Raw genomic sequence first — 15882 nt, forward strand, 5'->3', positions numbered from 1 at the left:
GGCGATCACTCTCCGCCCTCGTCAGTGCCCGGGTGTCACATGCCCACCAGCTTCCGCTTGTTTCGTCCTCGAACCACACCGTACTGGGAGAGGCTAGGCTCTGATACCACTATAGCGCCCTAGCAACTTACAGGGAATATTGACTATCCTCACACATCAATACGAGACTTTCCAGTGTGCTTTGTCCTCACTCACACACTTTTCGGAAAAACTTCCCAGAAGGTCACCCATCCCTAAATTACTCCAGGCTAAGCACGCTTAACCATGGAGTTCTTATGGGTTAGGCTACCAAAAAACAAATGCATTTGCTTTTCGGTATCCTAACCCATAAGAACTCCATGGTTAAGCATGCTTAGCTAGAGTAATTTAGGGATGGGTGACCTTCTGGGAAGTTTTTCCGGAAAGTGTGCGAGTGAGGACAAAGCACTTTGGAAAGGCTCATGTTGATGTGGGGACAATCAACATTCCTTGTAAGTTGTCGGGGCGTTACATAAGACTCTCTTCCCCGATTTTTTTTAAAAAGTTTGCTTATATTTTGGACTAAACTATTAAGTTAAGAGTAAGTTGGTTTTTTTTGTCACCAACTAGACTTACTACGGGATCAACTCGAGTTCATAACAGGCTGTGTTCATATTTTGTCCGTACTAAAATTTGAAAAAAAAAAAAAATATAACCCAACCTAATTGGAATATGTAGTTGGTTAGATTGAGTCATAAACTTTTTCCCATTTTGATAACTGTTCTAAAAATAATGGTCTACAAAATTTACCTATCACATGAAGACAAAATTCAAGACATCATTTAACAAGAACAAATATAATAAAAGAAATAAATGGGAATAGAAAAATTAGAGTGGCCGATAAACAAAATTTAAAGTTATGAAGGCTATTTATATTTTCAATTTAAGTTTTCTTTAATTTTGTTTTCCTATCCATCTTTTCTAATCTTTTTTATCTTGAATTTTAATCATTTGGTTACAAATATTTACTGTTAAGCTTCGAGTGTCAGAGTTTACTAATTCTTGTTATATACATGCAAATTAAATTCAACCAATAGAAGACCATAAAATTGATTACTCCCAAGAAAGTTATTTAAAAGAAGTAAAATAAACTAAATTAAAACATTTAGTAAATAGTTGACCTTTTTAAGTATCTATAGAAATAAAATTCTTGATTATGTTAGATATTTTGAGGGAGAGGACAACACTCATGAATAATCCCTATAAAATTATTTGTCTCTCACTATCATCAAAAGGATATTTGATATATACAAAAAGAAATATTAAATATATTTAATATTCACAAATCTATAATTGTTGCCATCCTTACATTAGGCATAGAAACAATGCAATCAAAATCTGCACATTCATATATGTATTAGATGTTGAATCAAACTAAAACTATTTCATTTCAAATAACTTCTGTATTTTACACTCGAAACTCAGATATTCAAAGTTCCAATAGTGAAACCAAACACATTTCCAATACAACAATCCTTAAGTTATACCATTAACATTCCTTCAAACTTTTTTTCTCATGGAAATTCAACTTAAGTTAGCAATGTTGAGTAAGAAAAGTAACTTGATTCGGAATTAAGAGGGTTAAAACTAACCTAATGGGATCATGAGAAAGCTGGAAGAAAAAGACAGTAGAAGGAAGTTACATTAATAAGCATGCGGGATGAACACACCAAAGTTGAGTAATCACCACGCAATTCTCAAAAGGCACAACCTCGAAGTCCTTAAATTATGCACTACATATAACAGAATAAGTAGTTGTTTTGGTTGTTGTGGTTGGTGTGGGAAACTTCAAACAGGACCATTTGGGGGTCATGTGGATTTTTTCTTTTTCCTCTGAACTGTCTCACACCATATTCTATGGTAAATAATTGATGTCTAGTGGTTTCAATTGGACACCTACACACACATATATATATATATATATATATATGAACTGTGTCATTTTCTTGGGACCAAATTCATCACAGACATTATTCTCTTACATTGCTTGGCTGGATTTGAGTTTGAGGTGCACACAGTTCTATCAACAATATTAATACCTAGGCAGGTGGTGTTTTGTTACATTCATCTATGTTTTTGTCTGAGATAAAACGCCATTTTCCCAAACCCCCATTGTTTCACCGATTTCAACAAGAGTTCATAGCTCTCTATTTAACCAAATCTTAGTCAGGTATTAGGTTAGAGAACAATAAATTATAGAAGATGCAATTTTGTAGTGGGGTTGGGACAAAACTTGCTCTTGAAGTAAAAGGATGTAGTAAGTGTAGAATCCTGAGTGCTAGGCTACAATAGTTATTTTCTTTTTTTAGTTGGATATAGTTATTAAACTAACTCTCCAACTATTAGTCACAGGGTGATGGTTAGGAACATTGTTGCTAGAATAATTAATATATCTGAGGCAGAATAGTTAATCTTTTTGACAAAATATTTCACTTATCTACTTCTAATGCAACCTCAAATAGTCATATTTGGGGTTGCTTTCAATTTTTTTTGGAGAGTTAAAAGTGTAATCTGATTTTACAGCTGTATTGCTTTTGACCCACGCAAATAGAACTGAGGTAGTTTTAGAAAAGGAAAAGGGTAAAGAAAGGATAATGATATATACTGAAGGAAGAAAAGGTGAACAATTTAAGAAAACGAAACAAACTTTACCTAGCACATGAAATAGCTGCATTGATTCTGTTATGTTGACTTAAATTTTGTACCCAAGAATAAAAAGAAGAATAAATTCATTCTTCTGTGTGAATTACAAAACAAACTTTGTGCATGCATATCTTTGACCAAAAATGTGTTTGACTTAGCTTACTTCACCTTCAAACCACCTCCTTTTTTACCCAGAGATATTAGTGTGAGTTTATTTTCTTATAAGCAATAGAGAAAAAAAGGGTAAAAAGTGACATTTATGCTGCGACGCATGAAGTGGATGGAAGAATGGATGATAATGAAAAACACTAACAGTAGTAATGGAAGTGATGCATCAATTATATGAAACTCCTGAATCCTAATATATGCCTACATCAAATGGAAGCAAAACAAAGGAATACACATTTATTATTTGTTATGATCCATTTTGCTGCATAGTAATGAAGTAAAGTGAAGGAAACTGTACCGAAGAAGCTTTGAAGAAAAATTGGGTGAAATTAAATGATCCTAATTTCGTAGCTTAGCTGTCACTCACTCAACAGCCCCACTCTTCCTGACAATCTTGCCACCCCAGCTTTTCGCCTTTTTGGTTCACTCCTACACTGCTAATTATTTTAGTGTAAAAATTAATTGAGTAGACGGCAAGGAAACCAGAAAAAGGAGATAGGAAAAAAAATATTAATGTTTTTTTGTTTTTATTTAAAAAATAATAATTTTCTTCATATATATATATATATACAACTACTTTCTCTTAAAGAAATTAAAGAAAAATATTGTTCCGGTTTAACGTAATTATGAATTCTTATGTTTAATTTTATCTTTAATTCGTTTCCAATCAGGAGATAATTAGCAAATATAAATATTTTATGAAAGAACGGTGTGTTAAATAAGATTTAGGATTTATTTTAATATATTAGCAAAAGACTCGCAGCGTCCCTACTCACATAATCTTTGGTTGGAGAAACACGTGGCATGTATTTTCCCCGTGTCGAAGCGATCCAATCATTTTGACAGCTGCTATAGCTAATGGTTTGGGAGAGACAAGAGCCGAAGCAAAGGCGCGGAGGGGATGACATGGAGGAAAGGCTGAGGTTCGGAGACCAGATAGGCTCGGACAACCGTTTGATGGAAACTGTTTCCGAGAAAGAAAAAATAATAAAAAAGGATTATTATTATTATTATTATTGATTAATGGGAGTTTTGGTTGGTTGGTTGGAAGAGAAAGAGTAGGAAGTACAAGAAAGAAAAAAGCAGGAGCATTGGCATGAGATTGCGCCTTCTCTGAGAAGCCAAACGGAAAAAGATTGATTCGTTCATTGATTCATTGATTCATTGATTCTGATAGAGTTGCTTTTCTTGCAAGCCTAATCGTCCTCTTTAAATAAGGGCTTTGACTATTAGATGTTGGTTGTTCCAGTTGCAGTTGCAGTTCCATTCAAGTAGCAGTTCCTAGTCAGCTTCCTCTTTTCTCTATAAAACCCTATTTTCTGCTTCTTCCTCCACTGGGGCTTCAATGGCCACCTGCAAAAATCTCTGTGCTCTTCTCCTTTTGCTTTTCTTCTCTTTTCTACATGTGAAGGCTATTTTAGACCCTGCTGATTTCCTCGCTCTGCAATCCATTCGTAAAGCCCTCCAAGACATGCCCGGTTCCCATTTCTTCTCCTCCTGGGATTTCACCGCAGACCCATGCAACTTCGCCGGGGTTTACTGCGACTCCGACAGGGTCATCTCCCTCAACCTCGGCGATCCCAGGGCCGGCTCTCCCGGACTCACCGGCCGCCTCGACCCCGCCCTCGGCAAGCTCTCCGCGCTCGCCGAGTTCACCGTTGTCCCCGGCAGAATCTACGGTCCTCTCCCAGAATCCCTCTCTGATTTGAAGAACCTCAGGTTTCTCGGCGTCAACCGCAACTTCATCTCCGGCGAAATTCCTACCCAGCTCGGCGAGTTACGCAGCCTCAGAACCATCGATCTCAGCTACAACCAACTCACTGGACGCATTCCTCCAACCGTGGGATCACTACCGGAGCTGACTAACCTGATCCTCTGCCATAACCGCCTCTCCGGTTCGCTCCCCCGGTTCGAGTCACACACTTTAACGCGGCTCGACCTAAAGCATAACTCTCTCTCCGGTTCGCTCCCTCCCAACTCGCTCCCTCCCTCTCTGCAGTACCTCTCCCTGGCCTGGAACCAGCTCACCGGCCCAATGGACCGCCTCCTGGGCCGCCTCGACCAGCTTAACTATTTGGACCTTAGTCTCAACCAGTTCACGGGCCCAATCCCGGACCGGATCTTTTCCTTCCCGCTCACGAATCTGCAGCTGGAGAGGAACCAGTTCTCGGGTCCGGTCCAGCCCGTTGAGCAGGTGTCCATCCCGACCGTTGATCTTAGTTATAACCGGCTCTCCGGTCAGATATCGCCAATGCTGGCGAGCGTGCAGTACCTGTACCTGAATAACAACCGGTTTTCTGGTCGGGTACCGGCTAGCTTCGTGGAGCGGTTGCTGGACGCGAGCATTCAGATACTTTACTTGCAGCATAACTATCTGACGGGGATTGAGATAAGCCCAACGGCGGTGATTCCAGAGAGAAGCTCCCTGTGTCTGCAGTATAATTGCATGGTCCCGCCCGTTGAGACGCCCTGTCCCTTGAGGGCTGGCAAGCAGAAAACCAGGCCTACTGCGCAATGCAACCAGTTGAAAACCTGATCCGACCCGACCAATCAAGTCAAAATTTTACCTCTTTCCTTCTTCCTTATTTCTCCTCTTGCTTTCTGATTCATTATTATTTAATTTTGTGGTAGTTATCAGGGAATGAATAATGGGAATATTGTGAATATTTTTGGATTAGATTTAGATAATTTAGCTGTTTTGCTCCAGGAGCTTCTCAAATCATATATGTTATGATCATTATCTATATTACTAATGTAATATGATTAGTCCGTTATGAAAAACAAAGAAAAAGTTATTGATCATTATTACGTTATTTCGATCAATTAAAACTCTATTATGCCATCTCCTGTGAGTTAATGTTTGCATTATCTTTTTTATTTTCATTGTCATCACTGGTTTCTTGCCATTGGGAAAGGTTTTTATTTTTCATTCTTTTATGCTCATTTAAAATGCTGCTTACTAGTGTCGTAGTGGAAGCTTCTAATGATTACTCAGTGTGGTATGGCATTTGCACCTGTCTATTCATAATTTTGGTACATATTTGATCATAGTGGAGATGTAAAATTTGGTGTGATGCATGTATATCAATCCCAATTGGTTATTGTTCCATCATTATTTTGTTTATTTTTAGAAGATCACAATTTTCAGACTTTTAGGGGAAGTGGAGTGGTGCCCATTCGGTGCAATTACCGTTTCTTCAGCTTTTTAAGCTTTCCATGGGCACGAGTCGCTGCTCCCTTCAATGGAAAATGGTTGTAGGGACGACAACCATTTTGGGATATCTTTTTTGCGTTGCAATTGTAAGCCTTTTGAACCTTGGGTCTGGACTGACACACTTTCTCTTTTTCCACCCTCTGTGTGCGAGTGTGGCGACAAAGGAATCATCAGGGTAAAAAGCAAATGTGAAAAAACAAGAAAAAAGAGCTGAGAATAGGTAGGGTTGGATTAATCTTACAAAGGGGCACATGAAGCAGCTAATGTCAAAGCATAATAAGAAAAGGTAAAAGTAAATGAAAACAAGGAAAAGAGAACAAGTTTAGGTATGGCTGGATTTTTAATTTACCAGAGGACACAGGAAGCGGCTAGACAACCTAACACTACTAATAACACCTTCAACCATCCACAGCCACTTATATATCTAACTGTATGTCTCGGGTTGTTGCTTTATTAGATTGGATGTTCGTCCAGGTCATTAGTCAAATACTTTCGCATAATGCATGTCTTTATCTGCTAATATATGATTAAATCTATTATCAAGTTCAACTTCTATTTTTTGTAGCCTATCCTCCGAGAATTTTCTCGGTACTCTAATCTTCTGGGGAATAGTAATAACAATCTTTTGCAATTTGCCAATAAATAATAAATTATTTGCTAGAATTTTATCAGACCGTTGTCGCCAAAAAAATGGAAACCTGTACCCTTTTTCTGCTGGAGGCCCCAACCCAGTCCTCTATGTTTTGTTGCCTTCATCGTACAGGGTGTACTTAATTCACTCGTTTTCTTTGTGGAATCTCAGGTTTTATCATCTTATAATTTGTTTGTGGCTTAAAATAACATCTTTGCTTTACCAATAGTCAGAGAGCAGAGAGAAGGTCCCCCGTAGTTTTATAGTTTGTTAAGTGTGACCCTTTCGTATAGAAAAAGCTATTCTAAGGCCAATAAGATGAGAAATTTCTCCATTCTTTGAAAGGCTAAAACTCAATTTTTGGAACACTTTTGCTTTTAAAAGGCAGGCATAAATAAATCAACCTGCTCCTCTATAACAATTATTATTGGGTCTATCAAAATCAAGGAACCAAGGTATCATGACAAACAAAATAATTAGATAAATCACCAAGACAAGACAACAAAGGATGAAACCGAGTTATAAGATTCCCATGATATCCACAACGGCACAACCACAGTGATATAGGCATCTTGGCAGTGGCGTTTGGGCAAATGTATGCTGTCACTGTTTTTTCTATTGCTTTACAGCTATCTGAAGGAGAACGGCCTAACTTGGAAGAAACCAGAAGCATTATTAGCTTTATTCCTGATATTTACAAAAGGGGATCCACAATAATTAGGGGTCCAATGTACGTGTAAATGATACAGCCAAAGCACCATGCAGGAGTCTAGGTTCACCACAAGAAGACCGCACCAATTAATGACACATTGTACAATACTAATAATTTGTTCCAGGCATAGCGTACCAATGAATCAATTCCAATCTCAATTTACATGATTATTTATGTACCAAGACCTTATGGCTGTTCATGTCATGCCTTATTATGTCAAAACGTCCTATACATGTTCATTAACAACAGGGTACGCATCCCGCAGAGCATTCCATAACTAATTCACTGACATCATATGTACTCATCATAAAAGTGTCTTGTCCAGACCCTCTTACTCAAAGACGCTGGTCTATCACCACTCCCAGCAAATTCCCATTTTACGACATCTCCATCCCAAGAGGAGCTAACAAGCATGGTGTTGAAGGGGTGCCAACTACAATCTCTCACAGGTGATTTATGGTGCTTCAGAGTCGCAACTTGAGCTCCGCTCACCTGTAGTGAATTATCAAAGTTATCATCAAAAGAGAACCAGCTTGAACTTTTTGTCTGTGTTGTTTCTTTGTAAAATAAGCAAACAGCAGTTCAATCTAACTGCAAAATTTCCCGATTATGATATAGTTTGTTCATGCATAGTCCCAAGAAAATATACATCACATTTCACCGTTCTTCCCCAACAATTTTATTAACAGTAGCCATGTAGTGGAGTTCGAAAGGGTGTTCATGTGATCTGTATCCTTTTAGGCAAGCCATTTACGGGCAATGAAGACTCAAACCTAAGTATTATCACTCCTGTTCAAATACACAATAATTTAACTTCAAAAAATTAACAGGGATTGACATAAAATGGGTGCATTGCCGTTTAATATAATAGGTATTGATGTCAATAAATTGGTTATGAAATATACTTTTTGGTACCTTGTATTGTACTCAAATAATGTTGTGCCAATCATACAACATGGATATAATGCTAGAGCAGAAGAAATTAAATTACATACCAAATCATATATGTAAACACATGCGTTGTGTGATCCAGTATAGATGTACTTCTGCCCAGTGCTGTAAATTTGAGGATAATATCAGTCTAACAACATTAATCAAATCCCCAAACGATATAGAAGCCAAAAGATATTGCTGAAGAAAACCAGTTTAAAGTACAATAATTAATATGTTAAGAAAGCTGCATGCTGGTCCAAATATGAACCTGACAGAACTTGTTTTTATTCTTCCCCCTCAAAAAACCAAGCACACTTTTACAAACAGTTTGGTTGACTATGACAAATAATTGAAGCTTTAAGAAAAAGATCAAAAGAGGATCATGACAAGAAAATGAAGAATAATTACAGAGCAAGGCCGCCTTAGTGCTCACCTAAAAGCTGGTGAGAAATAGCAACGGATAAGAGTGCGCAAGACTGAATGTCCTCTATAAGTAGCCACTGATTGATCACAAGGGTGAGTCAAGTCTTTTGCTTGGGGTGGATAATCCATCCACCTGTAATCCCATTCGTAACTCCTATACCCGGGATTGCTGGAATAGAAAGAAAATTCTGTTATAGTATGTCAATGAATTGACAACAATTTCATCAAGAAACATCATAATCCCCGAGAGGAACAGACATCATTAGCTAGGTTAAAAATCTATAAATATCACATGCAAGACTGAATTCTGAAAATCATTCTAAGAGCTTAAATTACCCACACAAGTATGCAAACACAAATAGAGACAGAAGCATGAGTCCAACATGACACGTCATTCTGTAACAAAAGTATATAAAACTTCCAGTATTTTGCATTGAAAAAAATGTAGTAAGAATGCTTCATAGATAATTCAAAAAAAAATCAGCCTCGTAATGTATCATAATTAACTTATAGATTCTTTTAAGAAATAATATAAATTCAAACTCCAACATGACACCTTAAAGAAATGTTGGTATAACTGAATCCGTATCTTGTTAAACATCAGCAGCATTGCAAAAATTATCAGCTATTATCCTAGTATGACCTTAAGTCATTTTTTTATTCCACACACGTGTTAAGAAGAAATGTGCACATCAGAATATTAGAGGTGGATCGGTGGGTGGGGAGCATACCAGGTAACATTGGATGACATTTTGCGTATGTCCCAGAGCTTGATAGTTTGATCTTTACCATTTGAAATGAAATAACGCCCATCTCCACGAGTATCAATAAATGTAATGCCCTCAAGGTGTCCCATCAGTACCCCTGCTGGTTTGGCTTTAGCAATTAAGCAACGCCGATCCCAGACCTAATCAAATTTGTATATTACAATTTGTTCTTTACCAACAATCGGAAGAGAAACTAAAACAACTCTAGTGATTATTCATGGAATTTCTGAAATGAGCGACTATGGCCAAAGAGAAGAACTACCACACTTAACTAGAAACAACTTTCAGGTTCAATATTTATTTAACCTTGTATGACTATGAGATTGACGTCTTGTGTAAAAAGGTGCCACCACTTCCATTTAAAACCAAAAGATGTGGATATTCAAGGACAAAGAACATAATATCTTGACAAAAAAAATAAAAAAAAAAACATTGTATGGTGTTGAACAAACCTTACAAAAACTATCATCACTCCCGGAGTAAATAAGATGGCTAGTTTCATCAGCAAAACATACAGTGTTCACATCAGACTGCAACATAAAATGAAAACCAAATGTTAGAACCTCTATGTTGGTTAATATTTTTGAACCATCAGAGATCAGACAACAGGAAAATAATTTCGATACAAAAACCAAAAAAGAAAAGAAGAAAGACATATCATATAAGTCCAATCCGATTCTTCTTTTGGTTTGGACATTTTTTTTATTGCTTTTGGTAGCTTGGAGAAGGTAGGGATACTGAGAATAAGAGAGGTTATCCAGCCAGATCATCCATACCATCTCTGGATTATCTATTTCTTTACTTCTACACCAACATAGCGAATGGTATTTGTTAGCCTTCCATATGTTTCAAAGTTAAATAGAGGATTAGACCTTAAATCCCTCAGCCAAAACGATAGCGCAGGAACTTAGGCATTACGAGAGGTAATTCCATATTTTATAATCAAGCTTATTCTCTCAAACGATCTTGAGTCCTGCACTTAAACCAGCAAAGAAAACAACTAGCATTGTGTGCTCAAAAATAAGTTAGGAATGAAATTGAGGTTCCACCTTAGGACACAAAAATCTACCCACATTCTCCCAATTTTTTTTATAAATTTTAAGATCCATTTATGAATATATCAATGCAGAAAACCTAAAATAGAACTTCACAGGCACTGCCAATACATAAAATGGTTTATAACCAGTAGAGCAATCCCTCGTACAGAATATAAAACTGCCCCCTTCATGTTATGCACAATCAATTCTATCTGTCGAGACTGCAATTATATTATGGAATCACGAAACTTAATTATGTCTGCAACATAACTGCATAAACCAATAGATATCAAACAATAGCCCAAATCATATGAAAATAAATGTAGTTGTGCCTAGTAGCAATACCGTGTGTGCTAAAATTCGAAGTGAGATCTTATTTGCTTCAAGATCATACACATATATAGAATTATCACTACTTCCAGCAACTAACTCTCTTCCATCCTTCGAGAATTTCACACAGAAAATTCCAAATGAGTACCCTCCATAATCATTTGATGAAAAATCTAAACCATCATGTATCTCCTGCATATTAGAAGAAATAAAAGTATATTACAATAGGAAAAGGAATATCACTAAACAGAATCCATACAGAAATCCAATTATTTCATATCTATTGCTCTGTAATTTTTTATAGCATTCTAAAAGAATTGCACTATTTATGAAATTCTAAAAAATGGAGTAGTGTTAGATGTGAATACTGTAACATTGGCTAAGGACTCTGTTTCAGCAGATCCAGCATTTACAATGTGTACAATGGGTGACATACTGGCATAAGCCTGAAATTGAAGAGTGCAGATGCCATAAGAAAAAGCCGGATAATAGTACCTTCACCGAAAACAAAAGGAATAAAAAGACGTAGAACCCAGTAACTTACCAAATAGCGCTGATCAGGTGAAAGACATGTATCAGTGATTGTCCATCTCAAATTTTTAGCTAGAATGTTCTTCTGAACTTTCCAACCTCTGTCCACGTTGTATATTCTTATATGACTTCCCTGCAATGTGATTTAAATGTAATCAAAACTATAGCATGCATTTTCAGGTTGAAGCTGAAAACACTTTACCTGGAACCCAGCAATAAAAAGAGAACCATCAGCCGAAAACTGGGATACATATGCCCGACTAGACATTTGGTCAATAGGCCAGGGACCATTTACGGGCAAATATCTACTCAAAAGATGGCAGCGGTCGGCTGAAGAAAACCTTCCCCGTCCTGAATAATTTGATTCTCGACCTGCCAGCATCTTCACAGGAGAAACAGGCAACTGCGGCCTTCCAGTTCCAACTTGGACTAATTGTTGATGGGGGTTTGACTTCAGCTTTGTTATCTGAGCAATTTCATTGTCCAGAAATGTCGATGGCATTTTAGATTGCCCACTGCTAGACTCTTCATGGATAGCATTTCCATCTTCACAATGATCAGAATCTATCTCTAGTCTACTCATAGCATAACCCATTTCGTCAATGTAAAGTGCACTGGCTGTGGCATACATAACTATTCACAGAAATACACAAAACTTTGTAATGCTGGAGCATCTTATTTTCTGCAAAATCTTCATAAAATCAGTGTTCATCAGACCTGTAAACAAAGAAGCAATAGCCACAAAAATTGAGTAAATTTTTAGATTTAATTTTCATGTAAGTAATTAGAAACCACCATTAACAAAGGAAAAAAAATGAAACAAAGATAAATCTGTTTCATTTTCCCCATAGAAAGTTATACACTACACTGGAGTCAAGCTAAGCTCTTTCCCTGAGAAAAATATCTGCACGTTAGTATTGATTTGGTTAGAACAGCTTTCCAGACTAGGGCTCTCCTTTAGCTTATCCGATAACTGATTTTAATTTCTGCTAAACTAATTTTAATTTATGAGAGAAGAAAATAAGTATTTGTTTTAGATTCTTATTTTCTTCTCCTAAACATGGTCTTTTTCAAAGTGAATTGGTTTGGTTTATCGTGTCGAGGCACTAAATTTACAGAAATTCAACGACCTTTCGACTACCCATATAAGGTTCCGGAGAGCAAGAAAATTCCTAAACAGCATAACATTAATTGTGAAGAGTATTTACGAAACTAAAACAAGACCACCTCGCGGGACTCAAAACCCTTTCCATCTGTCCAGAAACATCATGGACATCCTGAGAAACTAAAATTTAACGAGAAAGCAATCAAAAACAGGAATGAATTAGGATTATCCTCCAACTCCCCTTATCCCTAACAAGAAAAATTCGACCAGGAATAGGTAAAATCATCATTAGAACAAGTAAAAGTCAACAGAAACGTCAAACAGAGGAATTGGTGCAGAGTGGCATGGAGAATAAAAATGAATTAGAGAAAGCATTGAGGGTTTAATTATGAAAATCTTTGCCATAATAATAAATAGTATAGTGAATAGTGACAAGTGATACCTCTCAAAGAGCTTTGGCTGAGAGTGATTTAAGGGTTGTGTGGGACGATTCTGAGGAATATATGCAACAAAAATGGTAACATTAGAGGGATTTTCCTGCTTTTGGCACACAAATAAAATCCATTCAATCCTCGAAAGGAAGATATATGCATAATGTCACTGTTACCATTAAATATTGGATAAAGTGGGTGGGTGAGTGAGGATGAAGGGGAAGAAAATTCTCTACCTTGCATGTGCAGGGAGAAGAAGCCGCAAAACTCAAATATCCACTACTTTCTTTTTTATTTCTTATTTCTATTTTCAATACACTTTACATTAAATATTACAAACATATTTAATTATGATTACTTATTATGTAAAAAAGATTAATATTTGTAAGAATTCTTTTATAAATAACTTTTTGGTAATACACAATATTTAAAATCCTTAACTAACATTGTATAAAAGTTAAACTCACTGGTAAACATTAGCTTATGAATTTGAGAAAACAAAAGTTGTTAAATGCATGTTACTTGGCATTCACATTCTCATTGTTTAAATAAAGAGTTTAAATCACGATGGTTTATTTTTTAATAAGTAAATATTTAATTTAGAACATTGGGTTTATTTATATAAAACGAATTATTTACAGTGTGACGGTTTAAAGTTATATTTTTATAGTGATTATAAATTAAAATATTGATTATGTAATTCTTAAATTTGAACATAAAATTTAAATTAATTATTATTTTTATTTTAAATTTTAATACATTTTAATTAAAAATGAATAAATATATTTTTTAAACACGTAAACAACTAATTTAAAATATCATGAATATACGTTAAAAGATTATAATGTAAGTAAGTTAAAATTATTATATTTATTATTTTTTAAATTTTGAACTAACTTGTATAAAAATTTAAAACCAAATTATTTTAAAGGTTGATATAAAAATGAATTTTAATTTTATATCAAAGTTTAAAATATTTAATTCTGAATTTCCAAGGAAATGTTCAAATATGAATTTATAAATGTATTAAAGGAGGGTTGATTTTTTTAAATAATGATTCATTAAATATCTATTTTTTTATAATATAATAGATGAGTTATTGTGAATTTATACGAGTATGTTTATTTATTTATTTTGTGTGCACTATTATATACAAATACAATATATGCACTGTTTTTAAAAAAAAAAAATGGTCTAATAATTAAACTCCATCAATCGTAATAATTTAAATGATAAGTATTAATAATTAATGACAAAATAATGATGAATATAAGAAATAGTGATATTATTTGCAAAATTCACTCTTTTTTTAAGTAAGTTTATGTTTAACTATGCTAAGCCACTAGATTTTTGAAATATAACAATTGAAAAAATAAATTATTATAAAAAAAAAGGTAATAAATATCAATAAAGTATCTTTACTTTCAGTTCAACACAAATAACTAATAGAAAGTTACAATTTGATATCATTTATCATTGTCACATTTATTTCCTTTCATCTAAAAATCTACAATTCCATAATACAATATATAATGAGCCATTATGTTATGTATGATACATTTATCTGTAACTTATCTTTCAAGTTTTTTTTTTTTTTCCTAAATTCTATTTTATACAAGCTCAGTCAAAAAAAACTTTCATTCACTTAAAGTTAATATATAGATTAAGTGAAAAGTAACATATGTAAGATAAAATGTTTTGTACGTTGTTATATTTGACATATAATGATATAAATTATTTATATCTTAATAATATAAATATGAAATAAACATTTCTTGGTTTAGATTTGTAGAAATTTTTTGTTATGCATACGCACTACATCCCTAATATCTTTTTGTATATATTAATTTGGCCAGAAAACATAGCCTTCTTACAATATATTTAATGTCTTGACAAATAAGAACAAACAAAGAAAAGTATAAAGTCCTCCACCAATTGAAAATATATTTGATGTCTTGACAAAGAAGACCAAACAATTTAAGGTATAAAAAACATTTCTGAGAATACATCTATGTAACCTCTAAAAATATATCTTTACTTGTCAAATATTAATTTTATAAGCAGGACTACTGTAAAAATTTGAGAAAGTGAATACTAACTCATTAAGTCGAAACAGAAATCTAGTACTATATACATAAGAAGATGTGAAATCTAGTATTCAACCAAAATATCTTATTATCATCAAAAATGTGAAACTGATATACATAAGAAAAATAACATAATTGTATTGAGGAAAATAAAACAAGATTGNAAAGTCTAATAAGTACTTTGTGAGATAAAACTTCAAGTAATACCAGATAAATGCATGTCAATTCATCATATTCTAACCCCATTGGATGCTAAATGAAAATCTTGAGTACACTAAATATGCATAAATCTATAGTTCAGAAAAATATAATTTCTGAGTGAAACAAGCAGTGAACAGTTGGCATCTAAAGATTGAACAAGTTCAGAGGTGGACTATAATGTTTTGGAATGCAAACATGGGTCATAGCATGATTGTTCCACAGTTCTTGTGAAAGTTCTTGTTTTCATCTGTTTTTGGTGGATGAAATGAGATTTGCTCAAGGCATCAAAGGACCGAGGATGGTCCTCCTCCCACCCACCCACTCTTTCCATTACACGTTTCATTATTCATTATGATTAAGTACACACCACAGACAAAACTCATTTCTCTTTTCCATCTTGGACTTTGGTATCAACTTTTGGAGGCGAATCTTACGTACAACCCAACACAAATGAAAATAATTCTAATAAAATCTTCATCTTTTAATAAACCACTTGTGTATATTACTACTTTATCTTCTACACTTCACCGTTGGTGGTTCCTGATGCTATGATCTATAAGGCCAGAAAACAGGGAGCAATATTCAGCCCATTATCATAGTTCTTTCAACCTTATTCTTTGTCATCAAGATAGTCCTTAGAAAGACAAAAAG

At 34.8% G+C, this 15882-nt stretch overlaps 2 protein-coding genes across 2 annotated transcripts; one reads left to right on the forward strand and one right to left on the reverse strand.

The window, feature by feature from the left end:
- Positions 1–3869: 3869 nt before the first annotated feature.
- Positions 3870–5535, forward strand: LOC106771020 (LRR receptor-like serine/threonine-protein kinase FLS2). The gene has a single exon (XM_014656899.2). The coding sequence runs from the start codon at positions 4175–4177 to the stop codon at positions 5363–5365; it is 1191 nt and encodes a 396-aa protein (XP_014512385.1). The 5' UTR covers positions 3870–4174; the 3' UTR covers positions 5366–5535.
- Positions 5536–7132: 1597 nt separating this feature from the next.
- Positions 7133–13186, reverse strand: LOC106772293 (LEC14B protein). Its single transcript, XM_022784717.1, has 10 exons — positions 12955–13186; positions 11610–12124; positions 11421–11540; positions 11245–11322; positions 10892–11068; positions 9962–10039; positions 9474–9649; positions 8753–8911; positions 8382–8442; positions 7133–7878 (listed from the first exon to the last, which is right to left on the reverse strand). The coding sequence occupies exons 2-10, from the start codon at positions 12036–12038 to the stop codon at positions 7678–7680; spliced, it is 1479 nt and encodes a 492-aa protein (XP_022640438.1). The 5' UTR covers positions 12039–12124; positions 12955–13186; the 3' UTR covers positions 7133–7677.
- Between the last annotated feature and the right edge of the window lie 2696 nt (positions 13187–15882).

This window comes from Vigna radiata, chromosome 8 (genome assembly GCF_000741045.1).
Source record: "Vigna radiata var. radiata cultivar VC1973A chromosome 8, Vradiata_ver6, whole genome shotgun sequence".
In the NCBI taxonomy this organism is placed as follows: Eukaryota; Viridiplantae; Streptophyta; class Magnoliopsida; order Fabales; family Fabaceae; genus Vigna; species Vigna radiata.